The sequence below is a fragment of the Dama dama genome, chromosome 29 (genome assembly GCF_033118175.1).
Source record: "Dama dama isolate Ldn47 chromosome 29, ASM3311817v1, whole genome shotgun sequence".
Taxonomy (NCBI): domain Eukaryota; kingdom Metazoa; phylum Chordata; class Mammalia; order Artiodactyla; family Cervidae; genus Dama; species Dama dama.
Window position 1 is genome coordinate 36424105 of NC_083709.1, and position 27474 is coordinate 36451578.

The following is a 27474-nucleotide window of genomic DNA, read 5'->3' on the forward strand; positions in this document are numbered from 1 at the left end:
TAAAGCATATTGACTATGAATTAAACATACTTGCACACCCATACACACTCATGAAGGGAGCCAAGCAAAACAAACTTGGCCGGAGGGCTTCTGGTTAGGAATCTCTTTTCAGACGTATATACGCAGCAGCTAATATTTATTGAGTATTTATGTGCTAGGCAGTCAGCTAAACCTTTGGCACTAATCAAAATGCTTAATATTCACAGCACTTTGGTGAGCTGGTATTATTTTTATAGATGAGGAATTTTGGCTTCGGAAAACTAGTAAGTAACTTGCCAAGGTCACGTGATTAGTAAAAGGTTCCATAGGTGTTCACACCTATGTAATCTGACTGCAGAACCACTTGGGCACAGCTCATTGTGGATATCTCTGACAAGCTTTATAAGCATACATAGAACACAGATAGCTGAGTATAAGTGGTGGATCATGACTGTTCTCTAATATTAGCTCATTTGTGTGTCCTGATACAGTCGTGTGGATGCCCTGCTTGATGTGATAGAGCCCTAGAATGCTGTCTGCTTTCACACTTTATCCGATTTTCCTGATAGAGCTCAGTGAGGCCAGCATCAAAATTTCACAGAGAGTTTCTATTTCTTTTTTGTCACAAACTAGACAGGGAGAGCTCTGGGGCAAGGACAGTGTCTTTGCCCAAGGGCAAAAGTTCCTTCCCTTTTTTGCCTTATTTAAGCCCCACCCATGGAAATGCTCCAAGCCCTGAGTGATGATCACTTCCTCTGGGCAAGGGTATGAAGAATAAAAGTAAATGTAGCAGGAGGAGTAAATCCCAAAAGACAGAGATAAGTACTTGAGGTCAGAGACTGCATCTTTTATAGTTTATCTACACACCAAGCTCATTAATATGAATAATCATCTTAGCTGTAGTGGTTGTAGTAGCAAAAGCAATGTCAGAAATTAGTCTTGTCTTACATTTTTACATCAGCTCTTTCATTATTTCTAGGACTCAGGGTGGTCTCTTTGAGAAAGTGAAGGTCTCTTCCATGTTTCTCCTTTATTTCCATTTACTTTTCCTACCCATGTTAAATATTTTTCATCTTAAAAATGCCAGCTTATGAGGGTGAAGGGCTTCCCAGGTGTCTCAGTGGTAAAGGATTCACTTGCAATGCAGGAGATGCGGGTTCGATTCCTGTGTCAGGAAGGAAAGGCAACCCACTTAAGTATTCTTGGCTGGGAAATCCCATGGACAAAGAAGCTTGGTGGCCTAGAGTCCATGGGGTCTCAAGAGAGTTGGACACAGCTTAGCAACTAAAACAACAACAACAAAAAACATAGGGATAAAACTAAGAAGAAAGACCAAAACTTGTGTGTAGACATCCCTATATTTATCCATTTGGACTTTTCCCTTGGGATATTTTGGAACACCATTAGACACTGTAAACCTCTTGATGGTTTATTCATTTGGTATGGAAGGGGAGAGAAAAAAAAGAGCCAGTCCCCCTGGCTATCTTCTTCTCAATACTCTATATCCATCATGTGAATGGAAAGAACCCAAGAATCTTCATTTTCAGCACTGTATCTTAGCCTCTGGCTCCTGGAGAAAACCAGTGTGGTTCAGATGTGGGATGGGAAGAGTGGTTTGCATTGGCATCGGCCTTGCGGGTGCTTTGGGGCTGGAGCACATTCAGCTGTGGGTTACAGATGCTTGCTTTCCAGTATTAATGTGGCCAGCATGTGAAACCATGGCATCCGCAATGCTACACAAAGGTCCACGCCTCTGATAGTTTGGGAAATAACTCCCAGCTGAAGAAATTCCTTCTTGAAGGGCGGAAATACATTCTTGAACATAAGGTCATTTTCCTTCAGAGGGGTGGAACCTGGAAAGAGAGGCCTGATGACGTTGGACTGGGCACCAGGGACTGTGTCATCGGGTGGCTACAGTCTCGGGACCTTGAACTGAAAATTGGAAAAAAAAAAAGTGCCACTCTTAAGCCTGAGATTTGTGAGTCCCAAATTCTATGCTGTGCATGTAGCATAGAGCTTGGTACATGCAAGCCATTGGATGGTTTCTTTGGAGATGCCCGATGGAAAGCTTGAGTGGTGGTGGCTGTCATTGGGTCTGACTCAGGGTGAAATGTTCACACCAATTTTAATTTCCCTGAGTTGTCACCAAGGTTGGTGGGACCAGAGAAGACTAGATGGAAAAGAAGGAAGACGAGCATAGGTTTGGGTGGTGCTCTTTTTTGTAAGTAAATTAACCAAGACAGTTTTCAGGTCCCAGAAATATGTGTCCCGTCTCACGCATGTGGCCTGTGCTTCTCAAAGGGCGCATGAGATGACTGAAAGCTCCCATGCCCCCTTCAGGGAGTGGGTTGGTCTTTTTCGTTCAGGTGCAATTTCCAATGAAATAGTAGCTTATAAGTATTCAGAAGTTAGTTTATTGACTCTTATTGCACTTCTGAGCACCTAATAAATAATTTATTAGTCTGATGGATATGTGGCTACCAGCTATGGGGCATGAAATATGCACTGTTTGTCTAATACACTGTAGGGAGACCTGTTTATAAAGTATTTAGTATTGGTTTTATAATGCACCGTTGACAACAGGAGACCACGAAGCTCAAAGATCAATCTCATTTTGGCCCGCAGTATTAATGCTGCTTTATAAAGCTCTATGACAGGTTGCTTAGACAGTGGTCCCCGCAGAAAGGACCAGGTTAGGAGGGCGGGTTGGAGTGGCTGCCAGCGCAGCAGATGAATGTCTTTGTCCAGGTCCCTGAGGTGACCGTTGGGCGGTGGCACAGGTTGGCCAGGTAACTCAGCATTTCCCTGTTCTCTAGAGGGATTCTGTTCTGTGTGCCTGGAGACTGATGGCGCAGAGAGCTGGGGGACTTTGGCCCATGGTTGCAGCTCTGAATGCCGATCGCAGGAAGGGGTGAGTCTGTGCTCCCCTCAGCCTCCTCTTGTGTTTGCTAGTCAAGTGACATTATTCCACATCTTCCAGTCCTTTGTTCAGGTCACAGATGTGACGCAGCATCGCTTTTTTAGGAACATATTTTTAGTGGAGTTTACTTGATTTACAATGTTGTGTTAATTTCCGCTGTAACAACAAAGTGAATCTGTTGATAACAATATGCACATATCCGCTCTTTCTCAGTTTCTTCTCCCTTATAGATCGTTACAGAGTTCCGAGTAGAGTTCCCTGTGCTACACTGTAGGTCCTTAGTAGTTAATCTGTTTTATACACAGCAGTGTGTATATGTCAATCCCAGTCTTCCAGTTTGTCTCTCCCCTTCCTTACCCCTTAGTAACCTTATGTTTATTTTCTACATGTGTTTCTCTTTTCTGATTTGTAAGTAACTTCATTTGTACCCTTTTTTAGATTCTGTGTTTAAGTGATATATGATATTTGCCTTTCTGTGACTTCACTCAGTCTGACAATCTGTAGGTCCATCCATGTTGCAGCAAAAGGCATTATTTCCTTCTTTTTTATGGCTGAGTAATATTCCATTGTATATATGTACCATATCTTCTTTATCCATTCCTCTGTTGATGGATATTTAGGTTGCTTGCATGTCCTGGCTATTGTGAACAGTGCTGCAGTGAACATTGGAGTGCGTGTATCTTTTCTTGGTGGGAATGTAGACTGGTACAGCCGCTATGGAGAACAGCATGGAGATTCCATAAACTAAAAACAGAGCTGCCATATGACTCAGGAATCCCACTCCTGGGCATATATCCAGAGAAAGCATAACATTTTTTTATTTTTGTTTGCTTTGGGGAGTTTCATTAGCTAGTTCATAAGTGTTTAAAAAACCCTACCTGGTAAACACTTAGAATTGGAGACATCTAAATAAAAGTTAAATAATTTTATACAAATCTTGATAAGAACTGAATCCTATAAGAATGCTATAAGGCAAAGAGGTAGGTGTATTATCACAAGTTAGTGTGTACGTTTGGAACAAGGCATTTTTCAGTTTTGTATTAAGATCGCCTTGCTGGTTCTAAGCATTTCACTTCCCAGATGGGAAATGGGAGCTATATTTCTTGAACCCAGTCTGCTTGCTTGTAACTTGTCACAGTTTTGAAGGAAACAGGCTGAGTCCTTTGTGCAGTTTGCCGTTGCTTTTATCCTTTCTTCACCGATTCAGAGTTTCATTTTACCCTCTCCTCGCCCCTCTCTGGGCAGCCCGTGATGTCTTCCTGTCCCGTCTCTCTCAGCTGGTGCCCTCATCTTTTCTGAGATGATCATATCCTTTGCGTAGCTATCATTTACTGGGCATTTACTATGTGTTAGCACTGTGGTGGGCCCTGGCTTAGCAACAATAGATAAAACTCTTACTTTCAACCACTATATAGTTTAGTGGGGGAGATGGATAGTAAAAATTAGCTTTTTACATGACCACTTTTGATATGTGTGTGTGTATATATATATGTTAGTGTGTATTTTTTTTTCACCACGGAATTATTTTCTCTTACTTTTTGGTTTCTGAAAAAAAAAATTTATTTTCTCCTCCTTTTTAAAAAAATACTTATTTCTTTGGCCATGCCAGATCTTAGTTGCTGTATGTGGGATTTTTAGCTGTGGCATGTGAACTCTTAGTTGTTGCAAGTGTGATCTAGTTCCCTGACCAGAGAGTGAACCCCGGCCCCCTGCACTGGGGCTGAGGGATCTCAGCCATTGGATCACCAGGGAAGTCTAGGGGTACCCTACTCATTTGTGCTCTTGGTCACATGCTCTCCTAAAACCGTTTTTATATCATTTTCCCTCTGGCTTAGATCTTCAGTATCCTCTTTTCCCCTGGTTTCATCCCCTTTGCCTGTAATAGACTCTTTTTTTTTTTTCCCCTCTAGTGAAAAACAAACCATCTACACATGAACACAACTAACTTCTCCCAAGCCCTGAGGACTCTCAGACCACTTTCTCTTACTTTACTTGCTTTCTTTGCAAAATTTCTCTATGGAGTAGTTTCTGTTTTCTGCTTCTTTCCAGTCTAGATTACATACATAATTTCTATACCTATTAGCCCATGAAGACATCTCTCTTTACAAGACAGAATATAACTGCAACCACAAATATGTGTGAGGACTGGTATGATGAACACCCATTTTCTTAAGCTTAAGAACTAATAATGTACAAAGACATCTCAGCCCCTGGTTACCATCCTAATTACATCGTGTGTGCGTGCTCAGTTGCTTTGTCGTGTCCAACTCTGTGTGACCCTATGGACTGCAGCCCGCCAGGCTCCTCTGTCCCTGGATTCTCCAGACAAGAATACTGGATTGGGTTGCCATTTCCTTCTCTAGGGCATCTTCCCAACCCAGGGATTGAGTCCACATCTCTTAACGTCTGTCTGCATTGGCAGGCCAGTTCCTTACCACCAATGCCACTTGGGAAGCCCTATAATTATATTGTACCCACTGCCATTTCCTAAGTTCAAGACCTGCCCTCCTAGACTAAAGCGGGATTCTGACTTTGGTATTTATCATTCCTATGTACTTTGTTTTGCTCTTACTACATTTACTACTACTTATTACTATACTTGGGCTTCTCTAGTGGCTCAGACAGTAAAGCATCTGTCTGCAATGCAGGACACCCAGGTTCGATCCCTGGGTTGGGAAGATCCCCTGGAGAAGGAAATGGCAACCCACTCCAGTATTCTTGCCTGGAAAATCCCATAGACCGTGGAGCCTGGTGGGCTACCGTCCATGGGGTCGCAAAGAGTCGGACACGACTGAGCAACTTGACTTTCATTACTATTCTTGGCTTTGCTGTACTCTAAAGGAAGTAGCGTGGTTTCTTAGAATATTTAAATCTCTCCGAATGCTGACTTCTCTTGCCATTGAGAATATAGAACAATCACAGTACCCCTGTTGATGTTGTTCCTTCTGTCTTCTCCCACAATAAGCATCTTCTCCCACAATAAGCATCTTCTCCCACAATAAGCATCCCAAGATGCTTACCTTGGCCACTTTCTTTTACCTTTTGTGTCACTTCTCTGTTGATGCCTCTCAGATCCCATAAGTGTGATGTCAACCTATTTTCTGAATGTTTCTAATTGCCTAGACACCAGATGATCAACTGTTTTCTCAAACTGAGCTTACTGTATATTCCCACCAACTTGTTCACTCCCACGTCTGTTGAGAGTGCTACTGTTTTCCCGTGCTCAGAATTTCAGAGTTTTGTGTCATCTTTGACTCTTTTCCTTTGTTACACACATTATCATTCTTGTCCCCTGGATTTTTACCTCCATGTTGTATCTTGCTGTTTTTTCTCCAGGCTTATTACCTGTAGCCTTTTTACCCAGATTGTTATAGTAGCTTCCTAATTGATGTCTCCACTTCTGTCTTTTCACACTTCAGTCCGTCTGTCTGTCATGCTATTGCTGGTTAAATCTTCTTCCAGTATAGTAATGATCACACTGTGCTGCTGGTGAGATGCCTTCAGCATCTTTACTGTTGATGGACAACAGGATAAATGGCATCTCTTCCTAGTGGTGCAGGCTTCCCATGTAGCTGAGTGGTAAAGAATCTGCCTGCCAATGCAGGAGATATGGGTTCGATCCCTGGATTGGGAGGATCCCCTGGAGAAGGAAATGGCAACCCACTCTAGTATTCTTGCCTGGATAACCCCCTGGACAGAGGAGCCTGGTGGGCTACAGTCTGTGGGGTCCCAAAGAGTCAGACATGACTGAGTGACTGGGCATGCTCGGCCTCGTGGCATACCAGACCCTTTTCAGTATAATAGTTTCCATTGACCAGTCCACCCCTTTCACACTTCATCATTCTACACAGATCCCACCTTACTTTCCAGTTCAGCTGGACCACTTTTTTAGGAGTACTATCAATTAAGTTCCAGTGCAAATGCTGCCTCTGTTTGGAAACTTCCTCCTCCCACACCAGCTAGAAGGAATCTCCTTGTCTTAAGTCCTATACACTTCGGCCACTATCTCTCTTAACATGTTCTGTGTTTTGTTAAGGTTGCTTAGCCAGATAAGCATGCTGGCTTATCTCCTGTACTAGATTATAAACTTCTCATGAGTAGGGTCTGTGTCTTAACTTTCATGTTCCCCAAACCTTATATTTGGCAAGTAGGGCTTTGATCAGTATTCCCTAACAGTGGCTAAAAATACTTAGTTGAAAATGTTTGTCTTTATAACATGTGGAAGAAAAGGGAGCTATAAACCTAGCCAGTCAGGGCAAAAGAAGTATATGCCTTATCAGTTAGCAAATTATTCAGTTTTTCCCAATGAGTTACTTCTGTTCTCTCCAGGATTTGTTTATTTGATGGCTGGACGCTGTCAGCCTTGAAGACTTTTAACTCTTAAAATGTGTTTAGGTGGTTAGAGGAGTGTATTTGCAGTTTTGTTCAATATGTTTTCATGTACTCAGTGTCTCCAAATAATACTGTCTGTAGAGTATGTGTAATTTTCTCCCTAACCTCTCAATAGGCACGCTCAGTGTCCACTCCAAATAGCCATAATTACAAGTCAGAGGATAGGCTCAGCGAGCAAGGTGGGCAAACATGTTTCAGGGTCCCCTATTGTGGGGTTGATGCTTCTCAGGTTGAGTGTGTTTAAGCCTCTTGGATACACTCCCATTCCTGCATCACCTAGCTAAGTTAACTCACAAGTATTCTGCCTCCCTCCCTTTTACTGGCTTTCACAGTCATACTTATTTTGTGAAACTCAGGTATTTACTTTACGGTCACACTTCTTATCTTTAAAAAAAATCATTGTTAGCAGTACATTTAGTGGCTGTTACATGAATGATTTTTGAATGTGATAAAGTATCTCCCTTCTTTGACTTCTTCCCTTTTCTCTCCTACTCCCCCCTTATTATTATTATTATTTTTCTCCTTTCTTTTACATAGTTCTCGTTTATTGTCTTCACCATTTTCAGTAGTAGTACCATTTACCTGGGAAGCCCCAATGTCCTGTCTCTCCATCTAATTGGTGGTTCTGAGTATGATCACTTTGTAAAACTTCACCAACATATATACCCATATGATTTGTACACTTTTCTGTACAGGTAGTATCCTTCAGGTCTGACAGTTGATTACTGCTACTGTGAATGGCAATAGTCAGACAAAGAGTCAGACAGTCGTCCCAAAGAGTCAGACAGGACTGAAGCAGCTTGGCATGCATGCGTGCCCAGGACATTACCTGGACCAGGAGGCTTTCCTTGTGCCTCTTACTGACACCGCTGATAGTGCTTAGTCGCTTCAGCGGTGTCCAACTCCATGCGCTCCTATGGACTGCAGCCCACCGGGCTCCTCGGTCTGTGGGGTTCTCTAGGCAGGAGTACTAGAGTGGGTTGCCATGCCCTCCTCCAGGGGTTCTTTCTGACCCAGGGATCAAATCCACGTCTCCTGCATTGCAGGCAGATTCTTCATTGCTGAGCCACCAAGGGAAGCCCCTCCTTATAAACACTACTCCTCACCAAATGTCATATCACTTTTCAGAACTCAGTTAACCATTAATTGTTTCTGTTTTTAATATGCTGTTAATGAGTTTCTAGCCTCAAGTTCCTTAATTTTGAAGAAAATCTTCACGTGCATTCATATTTGCTTTGTTTTAACATGTCTTCATTTAAATATGTACATATATGATAGAGCTGCTGTTTTTTTCTGAAATTTATGAAACTTCAAGTGTTTTTACTTTTTACACTATTTTAGGTTTGTGAATTTCATATAAGGGGATACCTTCAGCATAGTTGCTTTATTCTGTGACAGCTCTGAAAGCAAGAATTGGGTTAACTGGGTGTCTGTCAATCTTAATGTTCTTTCAGGACAGTAATTTGAACTATTATTATGATAACTTCACTGGAGCTGCAAGTTTCTCAGGTCTTGGGACTTTAGAAGGAAGTAAATAGAGAAATTAGCACTATCTTTACAGCTCTTCATGGTCATACAAAAATAATTGCCTGCTGTATGCTCGTTTAGGGAAACATGTTACGTGTCATTTTCCTCTAGACTTTCTCATAAAACATGAACTTCAGGTTATGGTAGAAAGAAGCCACTGTCACTGTCTGTAGCTGAAAAAAGATGAATAAAGTTATTTTTCTGTCTTTAAGTCCAAGTAGGGTAGGTAACATGTTTTTTCCCCACCCCCCCTTGGAGGCTGAGATTCATGTTACCTCAGATGCTTTTGCATCTGCAAATAGCCTGATTCTAAGGATTCATCATTCCCCTAACATTTTATAAACTACCTCATCCACCACACCCTGTCCAAGTTCTCTTTATTTTTATTTTTTTATAGTGTATCAAGGGATTATGGCATTTGGACATGTCCCCGAAAACACATCCTTGATGTGTTTCTCTGAAATCGAGCCCCTGATTAGGCTGTCAGCAGATGCTGTATCACATGGATTGTGCCAATTGGTTCTGAGACAAGTGTCAACCAGAATGGTTTCTCCCTTTCGCCAGGGAAAGATGAGGTGCTTAGGTAGCATTTGCTTATGGGAGATGTGCCTGCCACTGCTGAAAGTTACTTAAATCTCTGCCCTGTTCAAACTTCATTTTAGGAGGCTTTCTTCCCCATAGTCTGAGATCACATAGTGCTGCTTTTTCGGTGTACAAGCTTCTCCCTCAGTGTAAGTGATCAATTTTGGGCGGTCAACAGTTACTGTCATTTTTTGGTCATGTGCTCTAATGTGATATTCCTGTGAATAAACACCAGAGCATGATTTAGTACCCATGCAGCTTTGGCAAAAACCAGGCTCACCAAACCCCAAAGGCATGCCTGCCTTTCTCGTCCTGAGATCTTCACTGGCTCTCCTGGCTGAGGTTTCTATACATTGAAATGCCCAGCCCAGGCTGCCAGAGCCATCTGGTGTTGGTGTAGTTGTAAATAGGACATAACATGTACAATTTTAACACAGACTCATAGAGCAGAGAGGGGCCAATGATTGAGACTGGCAATCCAAGGGGACAGACCATTTTTTTTCTCTTCATTTGAATCTGTAAAGATCTTGAACTGAATTTTGAATTAGTTAATCCATGAGCTGTTAACCCAAATTTATGTCCCAAGTTTTTAGAGAATAAATAATAAGATTGTTGTCTCCAAAGAGGAAAAATTTATTGAAGAATACAGGTGCATAGTTCAGTACATTCATAAGGAGCAGACACAGGGTTAGATTCAGTAGTTGGCAGACATTCTTCATCATTTAAATCTAGATTTAAAGGCAACTGCATTCAAGTTTACCTCGATCGTCCAGTAAATTGACACACAAATGAGAATCTGAAAAAAGTTTTCTGATTTCCTCAAAATTTAAATGCAGAAATCCAGGGCTTCCCTTGTGGCTCAGCTGGTAAAGAATCCACCTGCAGTGCGGGAGACCTGGGTTCAATCCCTGGGTTGGGAATATCCCTTGGAGAAGGGAAAGGCTACCCACTCCAGTATTCTGGTCTGGAGAATTCCATGGACTGTATATAGTCCATGAGGTCGCAAAGAGTCGGACACAACTGAGTGACTTATTAAAAAAAAAAAAAAAAGAAATCCCACTAGTAGAATCCAAAATTTTTCTTCATGATCATCAGACTTCTGTAGAGCCCTTGGCTGTTGAAAGAGAGGTACTTCAACTCTTACAAGGCTGGTAATGGGAGGAAATTAGGAGCCAGTGGGGACTGGGAGATGCAGGTGTGACAGGTGAATCTTATTTGTGAAGATGGGCCTCTTTAAGTGTAGTGAAGTGAAGTCACTCTCGTGTCTGACTCTTTGTGACCCCACGGACTGTAGCCTACCAGGCTCCTCTGTCTATGGGATTTTCCAGGAGATGTGTTCATATCCAAACTCCCGGTGGTTCACATAGTAAAGAATCTGCCTGCAGTGCAGGAGACCCAGGTTTGATCCTTGGGTTGGGAAGATCCCTTGGAGAAGGGAATGGCAACCCACTCCAGTCTCCTTGCCTGGAGATTTGCATGGACAGAAGAGCCTGTCAGGGTACAGCCTATGGGTTCGCAGAGAGTCAGACACGACTGAACAACTAACATACCTTATGAGCTCCTTTTTAATCTTCTTCCTTCCTTCCCTTCTCCTGTAACATGCAGGCAGAGTAATAGTTCATCTTTTCTGTGTGCTTTATTTTTTAGAGGGGGGTGAATTTTCACTGTCCTCCCATCAAATGACCTATGTGACTCAAGGGAAAACAGGCAGCTTAGATTATGATATAATTATTCACAAAGGGAAAACCTCAGTGGAAATTATTGTTTTTACGTTTTCTCTATTCTTGATAGTGAATCAAAAAAATTTTCCCCTTAGCCTCACATAGAAAATGAAATTTTACACAATAAGGTAGGGATGGCAGGTCTCACAGGGGAAAAAGGTTGCTGTCAACTTTTTTCCTCCGGAATATGGAAATTTGGGTGGATTATCTGTTCAGAGGAGGTTTCCTTTATTAATTCTTTTTCCTTTTTTTCACTTAAGACATCTGTTAACATTTCACACAGCCCAACAGATGTTGCAAAGCAAGTCCCATACTTTGTTCTCAGGAAAAATGACATTTCCTCAATTGGTTACCCCCACCTCTGTGACTGGGCCCAGCCTGCTGCTTCTGCATAATTTGCATATATTAAGTTATATACGTTAATGCTATATGAATTTGTAGCTTCAGCATTCTTTTTATACTCTGAAGTCTGATTTGATTAGAAACTAGTTTATACGTTGAGGGTTGAGAGGTCATAACATTTAAAAAATCTCCTTTGAGAACAGCAGCCTAATTCTGCAGATAGGTTTGGATAGCCAATTACTTAAGAATTTTTTTTCTCTATAAAATAAGTGAAGTACAAAAGCTTGAGTTGTTTTGCCACGAGGAAGTGCTGATTGTCATGCGATGTGGAGCGTCATTTTTATTATTTTGGCAAGAACAGGACAGTTTTGTCTTGACAAGCCATTAGATGAATACCAGCGTGTGTCACATGAAAAACCACTGATCTTTAACCCAGCTCTGTACTTAACCAAGCCTTGAAAATGAATAGTGCATAAAAGAAGAGCAAAGGCCAGTTTACTGTCATTACAGATTACAGAATCTGTTAACAGCTGCTGAACTGAACCCAGGGAATTACAGGTATTGTTCCGTGAACCAGCGGAAGTCCTAGAGATGCTTGTTAAACTGTGTCTATAAACCGTACATTTATTTGATATTTGCCTAGGATTTACATTGCTGGAAACATAGCTGAAAAAAGGAAAATCCTTGAGTACTTTCTCTGTGTACTAAATGCATGCCTTTATCACAAAACCACATATATTTACATAGAACTGTCTCAGTGATACTTCCTTACCTCACTTATGGAACTTATTTTAAGAAAGCAATGTGTTTTCAAAGAAATTAATAATGAATGTTAAAAAGAAAAACAGTATCCCCCACTGCCCCCCCAAAAAATCACACATACAAACATACAAAACAAAATCCTTAGCTCATTTGTTTCCTCAAGGTGTTCATTGTGGCTAATATTTGTACCAACATGTGATTTTTTTTTTTTAATGGAGGGAAAAATCTAACCCATCTCAATACCCAAATATTGAAAAGATCAGTAACATTTAAAATAGTCGGTTGTGGGAATTATTGCTTACAGAGCTAACAAGAAAGAACACACTTTCTAACTCTGCTGGTGGAATTGCATTGTGCCTCCCTGTAGTCTTGTTATCCCACACTAACTGAAATGCAAATTCTTTGTAACTAATTGGATCTCATTGAGGGTACATGCACAGTATGTAGTTATATGCAAAAAGGTTTTAAAAACTAAAATTTCTTTGTAATTACAACTTTTGATTACTATCTGAAACATTGGTATCTATAGTATAGGTTTAGAATATACATATATATTTAACTTTTTTATAGATTACTCAAAAACATGAGCTATGAGATGCTTGGTAAATACCAGCTCAGAAGTTAGGGGGCAAATGTTTGTTTACAGGAATCTATAAGTTGGACTTTATTAAAGTCTTGTGAGAACGAAGATTTTTTTTTTTTGAAGTTTAGGATTTAGTATCTTAGAGCCAATACACTGAAGTCATGCTTATAGTATAATCCTTTTGTTGAAATATTTTAAATGTGTAAACATCATAAACATAAGAAATCACTTCCAAAAGCTATTGTCTTTTTGTTTTTCTTTAGTTCTCTGGTTTACTTTAATATTGTAAACTGCATCTGAGTTTCTTACTTTTGCGTAAGTGTATTTCTGCTGCATGTTGTGATGAGGTGGATGTATTCACATTCTCACAATGTCTTTACTAACTTGGGTGCCATTTAGACCTAATTGGTGTATTTCTTCCCATGGTTTGTCTCTCACTCTCACTAACAGTGGGAAAGCCAACATACAGCCTTTGGTATTTGCGATTCTTTCAGTGGAAATACATGGATCAGGACAGCAGAAAACTGTGGAAGTGATGCCTGCCTCTACTCCCCTAGTTTTAAGTAATTTTAGTACAAATGATTCTAGACAGTTATTTTACAGTCTGCAAATTATATAGCCAGTAGACAAACTCACAAGTCATGTTTGTGCCTTGTGGGTGTATATTTTTTGTACCTGTGTCCTTATAGGTGTCCTGCTTGCTAGACAAAAGATTATCCTAGAATTGAGGACTCTGCATGCTGTGTTTCTATGTGGAAGTAAGTGGCAAGTTCAAATCAAGCATTTTGGAGGTTTCTAGAGGAGTCAAAATTTGTATTTTGAGGACTCGATTTAAAAATGATGGTTCGAAACTTAAAATCTGCAAAGCACAGTATGTGTTTATGCCTGAGGTTTTTGTCTTCGTTTACCTGTTCGCTCACTTCTTGGTAAGTCAGGGTTAATTGTTACCTCTTATCGTAGAAAGCTTGTCTTCTTTGTAGACTGTTCTTACAAACAAGTTAAAATTTTGTTTGATCAAATCCATTTAGCAGGTGCAGAATTGCATGATAGATTTTTAGTAAAAAAAAAAAAAAATCTTAGATAACCTGGTGCTTTTGAGGCATTTGCCTTGGCAGTTACATGCCAGGTACTAGTAATTTACACTATACACTTGTTTCATCCAGGGCAGCCCAAGCTTTGCCCTCTGAGAGAGCTCAGCTTGCCTAGGCTGGGTAGCATTTTGTCAGACGGGCAGACCAGATTTGGATGTATTAGCTAGTCAGCCTAATAACCCTGTACAGACTGTATTGATTTTCTAGGAGAGAGTTTATGAACTAAATAAACTTGGGGTTGGTGTCTTAATAAACTGCTTCTTTCAGTCTGTCACATTTAGTTACAGAGCTGTGCAGTTTAGGGGGAAAAAAGGCTAATTCTGTTACAGATTGTTCACAGCAGGGTCTCCAAATTAGCCCTTTGTTTTGTAATGCCACCTTGCTTGGGCTCGCTTTGAGCACATTTCTCAGTTTTGCCCTAATGAGTTGCAACACTGATAATGTGGCTGATGATCTTTCATTGATTTCACTATCACTTGCTTGTCTGGTAATTGATCCGTTGCTGAGCCTCTAGTTAATTATATCGGCTTTGACATGGCCCGGTCCACGGGGAATTTCAAGTCTTGCAGAATAACAGTTTTAATAAAAGAGTCTATTACTGCAGGTGCTTGCTGCTGCATGCCAGTTGATTTTTGTGTTGTGTGTGTGTGTGTGTGTGTGTGTGTGTGTGTGTGTGTGTGTGTGTGTGGTTGGTGGGGAGGGGGATACTTGGGAAAGGAGAGGACCTTAGGACTGCAAGAAAGGAGGGGTGGGGGCTGGAAAAAGAAGAAGAGGGAGTGAAGGAGAGAGGAAGGAAGGAGGGGTGGAGCGAGAGGGTGAGAGCAGGAGAGCCAGAGGCAGGCGAGAGAGAGCACACAGGCAAAGCGTTACAAGAGCCTGCAAGGAGCGAGGAGGAAGCTTGCTATTGACAGTGTCCTTAAGCCTCCCACAAATAACAGCCATTAGTGGGAAGGTCAGGAGCTGAGCAGGCAGCTTGACTGAGGCACTGAGTGCCACTTCAGAAATCAAGAGGCTAGCAAATTTTAGAGGGAGTTTAAGTGGGTAATAGCTAGCTGTAAAGGTACAGTCACTGTTGACAATTGACTCATAGGGTTTTTCTGCCTCCCCCCCACCCCAGAATATTTTTATTGACCACAGGTGGACTTAATATATTTTAAGGCAACAATTCTTCGGGTTCTTGTTTGTTTCTCTTCAGATATTGAATTTGCTGCTTTTGAGACTTTTTTGTGCTTAATGGTGGTGAACCGGAGGGAAGTTTAACAGAAAAGCTTTCAGGAGATGGCGGTTCTAGAGGGGAAGGCACATTTGTGTCAACATAGTGCACGTTTTCTCATCTTTTCTCATTGTCCACTAATGACACCCAGCTGCCATTGAAGCTCTTTTCCGTTTCTTTTGTTGTTTCAGAGAGTAAGGTTTATTGTTATTCTTGAGTTAAGAAGGAGCAAGGAGAGTGGTACATTTGTCCTCGGTATTTGTAGGTGGTTGAAGATTAATGTGCCTTACATTTTAAGTTTAGGAAGGATGGCTTTTTCCTGCTGACTACTTTTATGAGATGACATGAATTTAGCTTTCCATTTTGGAGTTACTGTTTATGTACAGTGCATTTTGTTCAGTTCTGCTTTTCCATAAATAAGGTAGATAAATACGGTCTAATAAATAGATGTTTTGTTTTAAAACTGGGTTTAATTAAAAATACGACATGCTATCGAGGTTATATTTCATCAGACTGGAAAATGTTATAGAATTTTTCTATAGAGATCTTGAATGAAAAAGTGGAATTTTTATATTCATTACTTTTTGCCTGAAATGGGACAGGCTTTTTTTCTTCATCTTTTTCTTTTTTATGATTTGAAAGGATATTGTAGAAGCTTCATCCAGGAACTTTAACAAAGGATTTTTTTTTTCTACTTACTGAGCTTTAAGAGAAGGTACACTTTTTTCCTTTTCCATTCAGTTTCTTATTGTTTAACATCTAATTGAGTAATTAATGCCCCGAGGGAACTGTATTGTAAATAGTGTGTATATATTTTGCAAATGTTTATTGTGCATCTTCTATGTTCAAAAACTTGCTAGGTTTATTTATATACTTTTTAGAGTGTAAGGTCACATCACTATGTATATTATTTTCTCCAGGAGTTTATATGTGATTATAAATAGCCCAGCACATACTATTTCTTTTAGGAGCTAACATTTAGACAACACCTAAGCCAACTTCACATTCTCTTACAGCTGAGTATTTCTCTTTCTTCCAGTGTAATTAGGGGGAAAAAAATGTTTTCAAGCCTAGTAGTTTACAAATGTTAAAGCAAAGACTAATGTCAGATACTGCATGCTATACCCGAAAGCATTGTTGGGGAAAATTCCCTGGGAAAGGGCCCCAGCCTCTCCCTGCCCCGTGGACCGTCCCCGATTCCTGTGCTGGCTGGAGTGTGCATGAGTGTGTCTGGAGAGGGGTTAGAGCAGGGTGTCATTCGGTGCCTGACAGTGGAACAGTGCAGTTGACTCTCAGCTCTCCCATCCAATGACATGCAGTGGCTGAGAGTTTGAAGCTGATGGTTGGGTCTCCAGTGCTGCCCGCACACCTGACAGGCAGCTGTTAAACCGAGCGAAGGCAAGCTCAGGGAGTCACAATCTATGCATAAATGATAGGGGTGTCTGTGTAGAAGGTGCAAAAGAAGCTCTGACCCCCTCCTTCCCCCCAATCTCCCCCTTCCCAAATGAAATGCACAGTTCAGCCAGCTTCTTAACTACACTACACTCCTGCTACTGGCTGCCAAGAGGCTCAAAAATCCACCTTCACTTTTCAGTCAGAAGAGGCAGAAGTGGATGTGAGAGAAAGAGAGACACTGAGAGACAGAGAGCCAAAGAGGGCAAGAGACTTGACTTTAAGAGACTCCTGTACTGACAACTCCATGCAGTTCGGAACCAGAACGACTCCAGCTGAACCAGGGTTCATGGGGACATGGCAAAACGCTGATACTAACCTCTTATTCAGAATGTCCCAACAGGTAAGTTACTTTTTTTTTTTTTTTTAAGGAAACCTTGAATTGTTATGTGTACTTTTGTTTCTGGTATTTTCCTTTCTAAACATTTTTGAAATCTTGATCACTTCATAGTCGGGCTCTGTTTTGTCATAACTGTTAGTGGAACGAGCAGGGTTACTTCTCGGCTTCCCTAAGGGCTCCTTAAAAGAAAAGGGGGAAAGGATACTGAAGTAAAAGAAAGGAAAGGCATTTGTGGCAAAGTTTCACAGTCCAGCCAGGGTCAGGGGAAGACTTCATTTATTTCTTTGTTTTCTGTTAAATGATAATAATAATAATAAAAAGCCACCCCCACCCCCCACCCAGGACATGTTATCTATCTGCATTAATCACTTCATCCAAGTGGCTGCCAGCTCAAGAGTAAGGTTTGCCAACCCCACGGCCATAAAATATAGGGGCCCCTCGGCCCTGCCCGACGGACTTCCCCGGGCTAGAAGCGGCTTGACTCCGAACCCGGCCGGGGAGAGGCGGCTGCGCGGGAGCCGCCGGCAGCGCCGCCGAGGGGCGCGGGTGGAGGCGGCGTGCGTGACGGGCTGAGCCGCTGAGCCGCTGGCCGGTCCCAGCTCCTCCGCCGCTGCCGCCGCCGCCGCCGCTTGCGCGCTGGCCCTGCGCTCCCGCCCGGCGCCCGCCCGCTCGCCCACCCGCCGGCCGGTGCACTCACACTTGGGCAGCCTCGGCGTCCTCCCCAGAGCCGTCCTCGGGCCGGCTGGCTGCGCCGCCGCTGGCTCCGCGGGGAGGGTCGACGTGTCCGCCCAAGGCCGCCGGCGGCTGCTCGTTAATCAGCGGAGCCCGCAGCTCGTACCATGTACCGTGCGCTCGGTGGTACCTACGCGCCCCGCGCGCCCGGCTCCTCTTGCACAATCGCTGGCTCTGCGGCTCCGAGGGGGAGCGAGGGGGAGAGGAAGCGAAGGGAAACAACCCAGAAACTTTCATCTTGGACTGTGCTCAAGCGAGGGAGGGAAGTTCCCTGGTGCCTCCCTCCCAGACACGTCTTTGCTTTTCAAAAGCCTCCATCAGACCCACACAAAGCAAGAGTTAGTATGATATTAGCCTCCGCACAGCACCAAAGTGTGACTCTACACTGGGATTTTAAGCAGATGGAGGTTGTTAGGAAATGGGTATTGCTTCTTTTTCTCTCTTAAAAAAAATACTGCAATTACTTTCTTTTATAGAAATCTGTTTTGTTTGTAAGGAGTTCATGAGAACTAAATACTTTTATTGAGTTAATTTGATTTTTTAATTGTTGGTGAAGAAGGAAAGAAACCAGTTTGCCAGACTGGAGACTACCACAAGTTTAGAAATGCATCTGCGAAAGGTAGTATAGAGAGCCAGGGTTTTGTAGCCTTTAGCCAGAGAACAGTTGTATCACACAGTTCTAGATAGAATAAATGCATTTGAATAAGGTGTATTTTGACATATCCTGTAGAGGGACCCTGATTACTGCTGATACAGTAAGCTGGGATTTAAATGCAATCAACACAAGCCCAATAAGCAACTCTTTATGTGCAATTTCCCATTCTTGCAAGTTAAAAAGTTCATTTCCTCCCAGAGATACTCTTTGGCTTGCCTCTGCCGGGTGCTTTGAGAGGTGTGTTTCTGAAGCACATCCCTGTGACTCTCTTCCTGGTTGGAACACAGAGTATGTTTTCACTGACCTTAAGATCAAATAACTTGTTCTCTACTTTAAAAATTAGATATCATCTTCAGGGTTTTCTTGTTATTGGAGGTCGTGGTCTGTGTGTGTGTGTGTGTGTGTTTTGAAAAGGGAGGTTGGTTTAGATCTCCCTCTAGCTAGAAAAGAGTTAATAAAACCAGATAGAGATAATGATCAATTGATAAATGGCTATTGAACCACATAGATGGTGTTAGATTGCTTCTCTGGCACTAGCCCATTTCCAAGTAGATTTGAATCTAAGGAGACTTTAAGTTGTGCAAAGCATTTTAGCTAAAAAACAAAAGTAAATTATATAAATGGTGGATCAAAATTGGGAAAATAATTTGAAAGTGCGCAGAGAGAGAAACTTGTGTAGCTAAATCATTATGATGTCTTTGATCCAGCTGTTTCACTCTCTGGATATATAAAAATCTCTTTTGTGTGTACCTGTGTTTATATACGTGTGAAAGTGAGCATCAGTGACTATGGAAAGAGTAGAAATATAGGGAAATAATTTATGCTTTATGGCTGCTGTATGAAGTAATGTTAGTTATACTATTTACTAAACAGTAGTACAATGAAAGGAGAAAATCACAATTTTAAAAAGTGTAGTTATTTTATTTTATATGTTTTGTTTATTTTTTGGTTTTGATGTAGTTGGCAACTCCCTCTTTTTTCCTCCTGTCATGGTTATTAAATGCTTACCTCCTCTGCATTTTTGGAAAGCATCTAAAGAGGGTATAAGTTTACATTTTTTTTTCTCCTTCAGGATGATGTTTTAGTTTGTATAAATATTGTGTAAAGTTAAATTGAAACTGTGTGTAAATCCTAAAATGGGTACTATACATGTTTAATATACATGTTTATTTTCCTGACCTATAGTTCATCAGCAGTGCTGATTCAGTGTGTGTGTACATGTGTGTATGTGCCAGTGTAAGGAAGATACTTCTTGACATGATCTCTCTCGAAGCCCAACAGTTTCAAGGAATACTAGTCTCAATATACACATTAAGTCAGTTTTTGTCTTACTACAGGTAAAAGTTTGTCCAGTTAAAACTGCAGAATTTTATATTTCTAAAGCCTAGAGATATTTTTCCTGTATGAAGATTAATTTCTAAGGGAAAAAAATGGACTTAGTTCATGAAGTGAATATTTTGGGCATTTTTTTTGTTTCAAAGTTATCTGTAATAAGATAAAGACTGTGAGATTTACCTGATCATTTCTTTAAACATTAGAAAAGACTGACTAGCAGTTTCAAAACTGAACTATAGAGAATTCACAATCCGTATTATTTAACTACAGCAAAACTTAAAGTGGGAGATAGCTCATGAATACTGAAATTTAATATTCTAGCATTTTGTCTTCTATGGGTAATTTAGGAAGTAGGGAGATAGAAATCTTTGTCTTTTGTTTTGTATGAGCAAAGTTAGATCTGCTTATATGTAAATGTTTCAGTCTGTCTAATTCTAACAAAAAGATAACCGCAATCTGAAGCCAATTTAGATTTGGTGGAACTAAGTCTATTCCCCTAAAGTTCAAGATATGACAATTTGATTGCATTTTCTTGCCTCTATATTTTTCTTCCATATTTTAGTATGATTTTTTTTCAAAAGGGGTAATATTTTCCCATACAGACAAATACTTGATAACCTTGAAGGGCATGACTCTTAACTTCTGTAAAAGGGAGTTCTTCTTTGGGTCACTTTGATCAGTGACAGGTCGAGAATAACCAGAAACTCTTTGCTCATCTTTTCTGTTCTTCTCCTAGAGTCCAGAATGTTGTTTTGCCCATTTTAACCTCACAAGGTATTGTTAAAAGCAGAAAATAAGGTCTGCTTTTGGAAATCGTTGTTGTTTTAAACCAGGCCTTAAATAATGATTTTTTTTTTCCCATTTTTGTAAATACTTTGTTCATGTGAGAGAATAGCAATTAAAATTGTTTGTAGCTCCCTCAAGGGATGCAGTAGTCTAATAATATATTTTGAAATCTTCTCAGAAATAAAACTGTAACAGGTAAAGGGCTAGAGCTTATGCTTTACACATTACTAGAGGCATTTACCTTTTATTATTGGTGAGGTATATTTAACCTGTTTCAAATAAAATGTGAATCCCTTAATAAGGTCTCTTTTCAGACAGGAGTGAAATACTAAGTTAGAATTATAAATGACTCTGTGCATCATTATGTAGTAATTTAGGATTCACCCAATGATGTAACAAAATTAACAACATAATTTCATTGTGAAACTGTGTCTTGTTAAAGAACAACTGTCTGACATTCTCCTACAGTTGCTTTATTTAACTTCATGCAAATATTATTAGTAGTGACATTTTTCTATTGTGCATTAGATTCTCTCATTAGCATGATGTGTTAGTTATCACCAGAGAAATCGTTTCCTAGATAGGTGAGGGGCAAACCAAGAAAGCTAAAAATTAAATCAGTGATTTACATTAATACCAGAGCGTCTGCTCACCAGAGATAGGACAGAATCAAGCAAACTTTCTCACTAATATAAAATCTAGCCCATTTCAGAGAAATGATAAATAAAATATATTGTCAGAAACATATAACAACATTGCTGGCATCCATTTAAAAGCAGGTTCGATATGCATTTTCCTCCCAGTAGTCTTTTAGTTCTTTCTATTCATATAGGCAAGCACAGTTTCCATTGGTTGAATCTATATATTCAAGTGGAAATGGTGATTTTGTCTGACTTCCTACCTGCCCCCACCCTCAGATAATTTGAATGTTTATTCACTAACAGTTTAAAAGGCACATAGGCAGTGTTTCTTACAAGTCAGATGCCTAATTGTATATCGTGGTTTGATTCTTCTTTCTAGTTCATAGAATGCGTTTTATTCTTAACTCTATCCCCCTCGTGCAGCTGTCCCTTTTAACAGAGGATGTATATTCTTATTTGACCAGAGCCCAGAGTAAAGCAGTTGATAGTTAATGGTCTTTGAAAATGACTTTCACTGCCAGGCATCAGCCATCTCTAGGTTTCTGCACTTTTCCTCCTCCCTTTTTACTCCCCTCCTTACAGTTGGTGTGTTTCAGTAATCACATCTTACTAAAAAAGGATTAAATTGACCAAACTGACGGTCTTGATGCTAAAATAAATATTTATATTATATTGGGAGGCATGTAATTTCAGCCTGTTGAATTAGTAGGCTCCTACCTCCAATTTAGTTTGCCTCTCTAATTTGAGTGATAATGTTTTATATTGAAGTCTTAACTGTAGACATCTATTCAAATATAATTCTTCTCATCCATTCTTATCATGTAACACTAACATTGGGAATTTGGGTAATTGTTAAAATACAGGTTGTAGCACAGGTGCTTGTGTGTTGGCCTGTACTTTGTAAGTCTGTGTATAACAGGCAGACTTCACTTAACAGGTACTGTCTGATTTGTAATGCAAGGGGAACAAACGTAGTAGGCCTTATATATGGTGTTTATATACATGCGAAAGCAAATAAAGCAGGCACAAACATATTCTCAGATGGATATGTGGTATAGATTGGTATATATTAAAAAATCTGTGCACACATTTCAAGTTTATTTTCACCATGATACAGTAAGTGACTTTGAACATAGTAGGTGATCATTCTGAAATTACTTTTCTCATGTTTCTATCATCTGCAAACTGGGACTGTGTGTCTGTATAATCTGTAAGGCCTTAGCAAAAGCTAGGGTGAATCAAGTAACCACAGTCAAAAAATAAATCCCTAAAGGTATAGCTATCTTATCTATATAATTGTAGGTATTTTTAAAATAATTATATTTATGAGTGTATCTTAACATTCCCTGATAAATCCCGTTATTCATGCGTGGCTTTATGGAAATCTGATTAATGGAGTGACAGGACAGATTTGGGCTCCCACGGCAGCACATCCTCCCACTTCTGTGTCAGGGTTAAGAGCCGCGGCAAATCCTCCCTAACTAATTAGATGCTGAGTAAGGCATCTCGGAGAAGTTGGGGCAAAAGTGAATGGGTCACAGCCAAAGCAGGATTGCAAGGACTCCAGTGATAGTGAAAGCATTTAAGTCTGCCAGGTCGTTGTGACACGGGGTGCTGACTCCAAGGAACTGGCCGTTACAGATAGTGAGCTGGCGTCATCCACTTCCATGAAAAACACACATTCTAGTGCTTCTCTCTTCCCACCTTCCATGTCTGACACACCCTTAAAGAAAGTTAGATTGGACATCTGCCTTTATCAGTCTGCAAAGCTTTCGAGAGGACTTTTCCTGTAAACATGTACAGCTAATGGCTGTGAAAGGCCAAAGAGGTATTTTCTGAACTTGAGACTTTTGATTATAATGTGTATATGTATCAAAAGGCATGAGACAAGACCCTGGAATTTGCCTTTAGCTTGTGTCCACAGTTGGAATCATGGTGTTGGAACTGAACTACGAGTTAACTCCTTTCTTTCCTGCAGAGTGTTGTCAGGGAACTTTTTGGTAACGGGGAGAAGAGAGTAAATTGTGGGGTGACTTTTTCAGTGAGAGAATTTTTTATTTTCTGGAAGTCCCTGCTTGTTGCTGTCCAAGGAACATGGAACAAGATTCCATGATTTCCTTTCCAAGATTTCCTTTCACGTGAGGTTTGGAGCCTGGTTTGTTCTGTGGGTGGAATGAATTCTTCACCATGTGAAAATCCTGTTGTCCCTCTCATGGTGTGTTTTTGCCGCTACATAACCACGCTTCTCTAGGCCTTGGTCAGAGAGAAGATTGTTTGGGGATCGTAGGAAATGATTGATCTTACCCCTGTCTGCCAAAGCTGATGCCATTTTTATTTCCCGAAAGCAGCTGGCTTCCACATTTTGCTTGGTGATCCTCCATCTACTTAAGAACCAGGGAGAGGAGGGGAAAGAGAGTCAAAAACCCTTTCAAGGAACTTTGACATCTATTTTTAAGCTTTAGAGAAATAAAAGAAAAGAGGCATAATTCAGGCAAGGCAGCCTTTCTGTCTTGACATACAAGCAAGACATTGTATAGAAGAGGGAGTTTCTTTTCCTATAAGATACAATTGTAAACAGGCGCAAAAAATAAGACGAAAAAACTTTCTGAGCAACTCAAGCTCCAGGAAGTTTTAATATGTGCAGATGACACCCGGAAAATGATGCCTAGGGCAGTGACATCCGAGGTACCTCGCCTCCTCACCGAGCATGATCTGTACTGCCTTTTCCCTCCCCAGCTTTAAAAGAAAGTTTTAGAGACTGGAAAAAAAATAAAAGTATTGATTCTTTTTTAATTTGTACATTCCCTGTAGGAAGCCTAGCAAATTTCATAGTGTACATTCAAACCCTAAGGTGAAAAATTTATGACTGGAGTTCACTTGGTTGAGGGCAGTGTGCGGTGTTCTAGTCAAAGGCTCTGGGTAGCATTTCATGCCACAGAGTCAGAGAGCAGGGGAGGAGAGAGAGAGCTGTATCATTTCTTCATTCACACAGCCTTTCTTAATGGGAATGCTTGTGGAAAAACAATGCATTACTCAAACTGGCTAACGCAGAAATCAGATGCTCAGCTTATTAATCATCATTCCAATTAAAAAAAAAGAATTGATCCTTTAACAACAAAATAATATCCTTTTGTTTTTCTTTAATTAAGCCCGTCAGTTTTTCATTTCTCTCTGTGAAGAAAATGAAAATAATCTTGAACAGTAGGAAGTTACTCATTGTAACAGGGATTCTCTTGAGCATATCTGACATCTTATTTACTCAGTATTTTTGGACTGCAGTGTTATTTTGCTACTGTCTTTAGGGTTTGTGTGTTGTTGCTGGGGGCGGGGAGGGGGGTCGCTTTAAGCCTCATTTCTGTTTGGTTGGCAGCCACTTACTTAATGACCTAAATACATGATTAGACTGTTTTTTCTTCCTATTCCTGTTCCCATAGACCTATTAATTTTCTTGCTTTATTCTCCTTTCCCTTCTGTTTTCTTTTTCTGGATTTCTCCTTACTTTCACTGGCTCTATTTGCCCTAATAAGAAGGAATTAAAAGGCACCTTCTTGCTAGTACATCACTCTGGCGGAGGGATGGAAAGAGGTGCCACCCTCAGATGTGGTCCTCAGCGTGGAGGTGCTGACAGGAGGACTGTCCTGAGTTCTGCTCTGTAAGAGTTCTTTAAGTCCGGGCGTGATAAAAACATGTAACCAGGGGCCCAGGCTTATCATTCAAAGGCGCTGAAAGGCAGTTCAATTGGATCCTTCGCTGTGGAAGAAAGTACTTAGCTGAAAAGAGATTTTGCTTTTCTCTTTTTCTTTTTTAAAAGTAATTCTTGGCTTTATCACTTTGTGCAGTTAGACTTACATCTGCACAGGAAAGCGTTTTGTTAGAAGGAAAATGTGAAGTTTTCCGTCAATAGGTTGAAGGTATGACTCTCTAAGACAAACTGTAGTTAATAAGAGTTAACTGAAACGTTGGAAAAAAAAAAGAAATCAAAGTCATGGCAGGGCTAATATTAATGGATGACAGTATAAATTGAAATGGAAAACATGCAGTATACAGAACACAATGAGGAGGATTCACTACTATTTTGTATTTAATAAATTTTAACCCATTGTTCTACCCAGCTGAGAGACTGTTAAAATGGACAAGGTTCGAAAATATTATTCTACATGGAAAGACACAGCTTCCAGGCCTTGGGCCTGCTGTGCTTTTGTGTGACTGTCATGAATTTTTCAACTTTATTAAGGTATCTTTCAGTGGCTATTTGTTCTCTAGACAGATCTTCAGGACTCATAGTTGATGATCAGAGTACCTGAACTGGGAGTTTAAACAGGAAAAATCCAGGATAATGAATGTTTTACATGCTGAAAATAATTACGTTCAGCTGGCTTAACCTAATAACAAAACTAATATTAAAATGAGAACCTCTATCTAGGGTTTTCAAAATGTTTTTTTTTTTTTTTCCTTCCATTGAAATTTAAGCAAGAAAAATTTCTTTGGGTTAAATCATTAGGAGGACTCTTTGGGCACCTAATCAGGCATAGGTAAAGAAAGCTGCTCACTCCTGTGCCCTCTGCCAGTGCCGGAGAACAGTGGACATGACTGGAAGGCCATGTGCAAGAAGTGGGACAATAAGTGTACAATGACCGTAGTCAGGAAGGCACCTCCTTGTTGACCTCACGTCAGAACCTAACTCAAGAGCCGGGTAGGGGGTCTGTTGCTCTATCTAATATTGCTTTTCTTTTTTAGGTATTAATATTCGAATGCCAGAACATACCAGAACCAAAGCCCTGCTCTAGACTTTGTGGAAAGACTTACTGTAAAGACCCCACATTGTCACGTGATGGTACATCTGTATGTGGGGTACAGACAGGCAGGGAGTGTACACCTGTCCTTTGGTTGGTTGTGGGAATTAAGTGATTCATTTCTAGGTTTCTTGAGGATTTGTCCGTGGCTGCCTCAAATGCAATGAGCATATGGATGGCTCAACTTAAAAAGGAATTCCCCTTCTTAGGAATGTCATTTAAATGGTCCCTTAGTTTGTATGTACCCTTTTTGCTTCTTGAAGGTAGATTTTTGGTGAAGCTCTTTGTCATTCACTGGGAAAGAGCTAGATTGATTCTTACTTTGCGACTTGCCCATTTTTAACCAGTGGAAAACTATAGTTACCCTCAAATGAGTTAGAACCAAGCTGAGACAGAGGTACCAAGATTAGACTCTGACCCAAACTTCAAACGTCTCATCATTTTCCTTCCCAATCTTTTCTTTTTTATTTTCTTGGACAACTTTGGAAAATATTCAGGGGACTGAATCAATCTTAAGATATCTTACCAATCCTATTGTCTGTTAAACGGAGTTCATTGTGAAAAAGAATTTTTCCATTTGACTTTTTTTTTTTTTTTGACATTTATTATAAATGAAGTAGGAAGGGATCGAGAGAGAAGTCCAACATCTGGGAGAGCTTGTTTCAGTAGCTAGCCTGGGAGCCTGAACCCTAGCTTCATACAGGTGAGATGTGTTATGGGAATAAAAGCCTTGTGCATTTAATGAACCCCGCCTGCCTGTCAGCTTGGTTTTTCATGCACCATTGTTGTTCAAATAAGAAAAAGAGAATGTTCACAGCCTGTGGTGAGATTAGAGTAATGAAAATGAAGTGTTAATCTGTCAATAGCAAGCATATCTCATATACTGCTTCCTGGGCCACATTTATGCGTGTGTAATATATTCCAGGTTTTCTCATGACCAGAGAAGCTTGGATGCTCGTTATATTAAAAACACCCTTTTGGTTACAAGTGAGAAGTTGGTCATTTTTCCTTGGGCAAATAGTTATTTTTAATAATTTCTTCATAAACCAACTGCCGCCTGCCTTCTGAGTATGCAGATGATCCACTATTCTTTATGTGCTAGAGTACCAGTACTTTGGGTCTCTCTCTTCTTTCTTCCTTTTTTTTTTTTTTTAACAAATGCAGAATGTTGAAATAAGCCCTAGCATAAGCCTAGTTTGAGGTTTGATTTCCTAGAAATCAGTGATTCATAGAAAGAAGGAAGGAGTTAAGTGAATATAATGCTTCATCCCCATATAATACAGATGAAATATTATTAAACATTCATTATCTCATGCCTTTTTTTTTTGTCTTGACACAATAAAATGCAAACAAAAATAGCCAAATCAGGAATCTTCTAGGACTCTTTTATGTGTTTGCAGTCAGCTGCCATGATGTGAGCCTGAGGAGGAAAGCTTAAAACTTTGGTCATCATGAATGGGAATTAACTATGTTTTTTCCATAAAATTCCCCTTTCTAAAATGTTATAGTAGGTAAATCAACATGCATGTAGTGAATTATACTTTTCATAGAACTGTTTTAATTTTTGTTTTTATCAGTTTACTCAGTTATTTGAGAAATTAAATTTTTTCCCAAAGTGATACTCTTAA

The 27474-nt window shown here is 40.3% G+C and overlaps 1 protein-coding gene across 9 annotated transcripts in view; it reads left to right on the forward strand.

Annotated features, from left to right (window-relative positions):
• BNC2 (basonuclin zinc finger protein 2) overlaps positions 1-27474 on the forward strand; it is a 463421-nt gene that overhangs the window by 133576 nt on the left and 302371 nt on the right. For 7 of the 9 annotated variants that reach the window (XM_061132570.1, XM_061132571.1, XM_061132572.1 and 4 more), the window contains exon 2: positions 16707-16907. The exons of the other annotated variants lie outside the window; for them this stretch is intronic. In XM_061132570.1, the coding sequence (XP_060988553.1) occupies positions 16707-16907 (201 nt within the window). The remainder of the gene's footprint in view (positions 1-16706; positions 16908-27474) is intronic. 9 annotated transcript variants of the gene reach the window in all.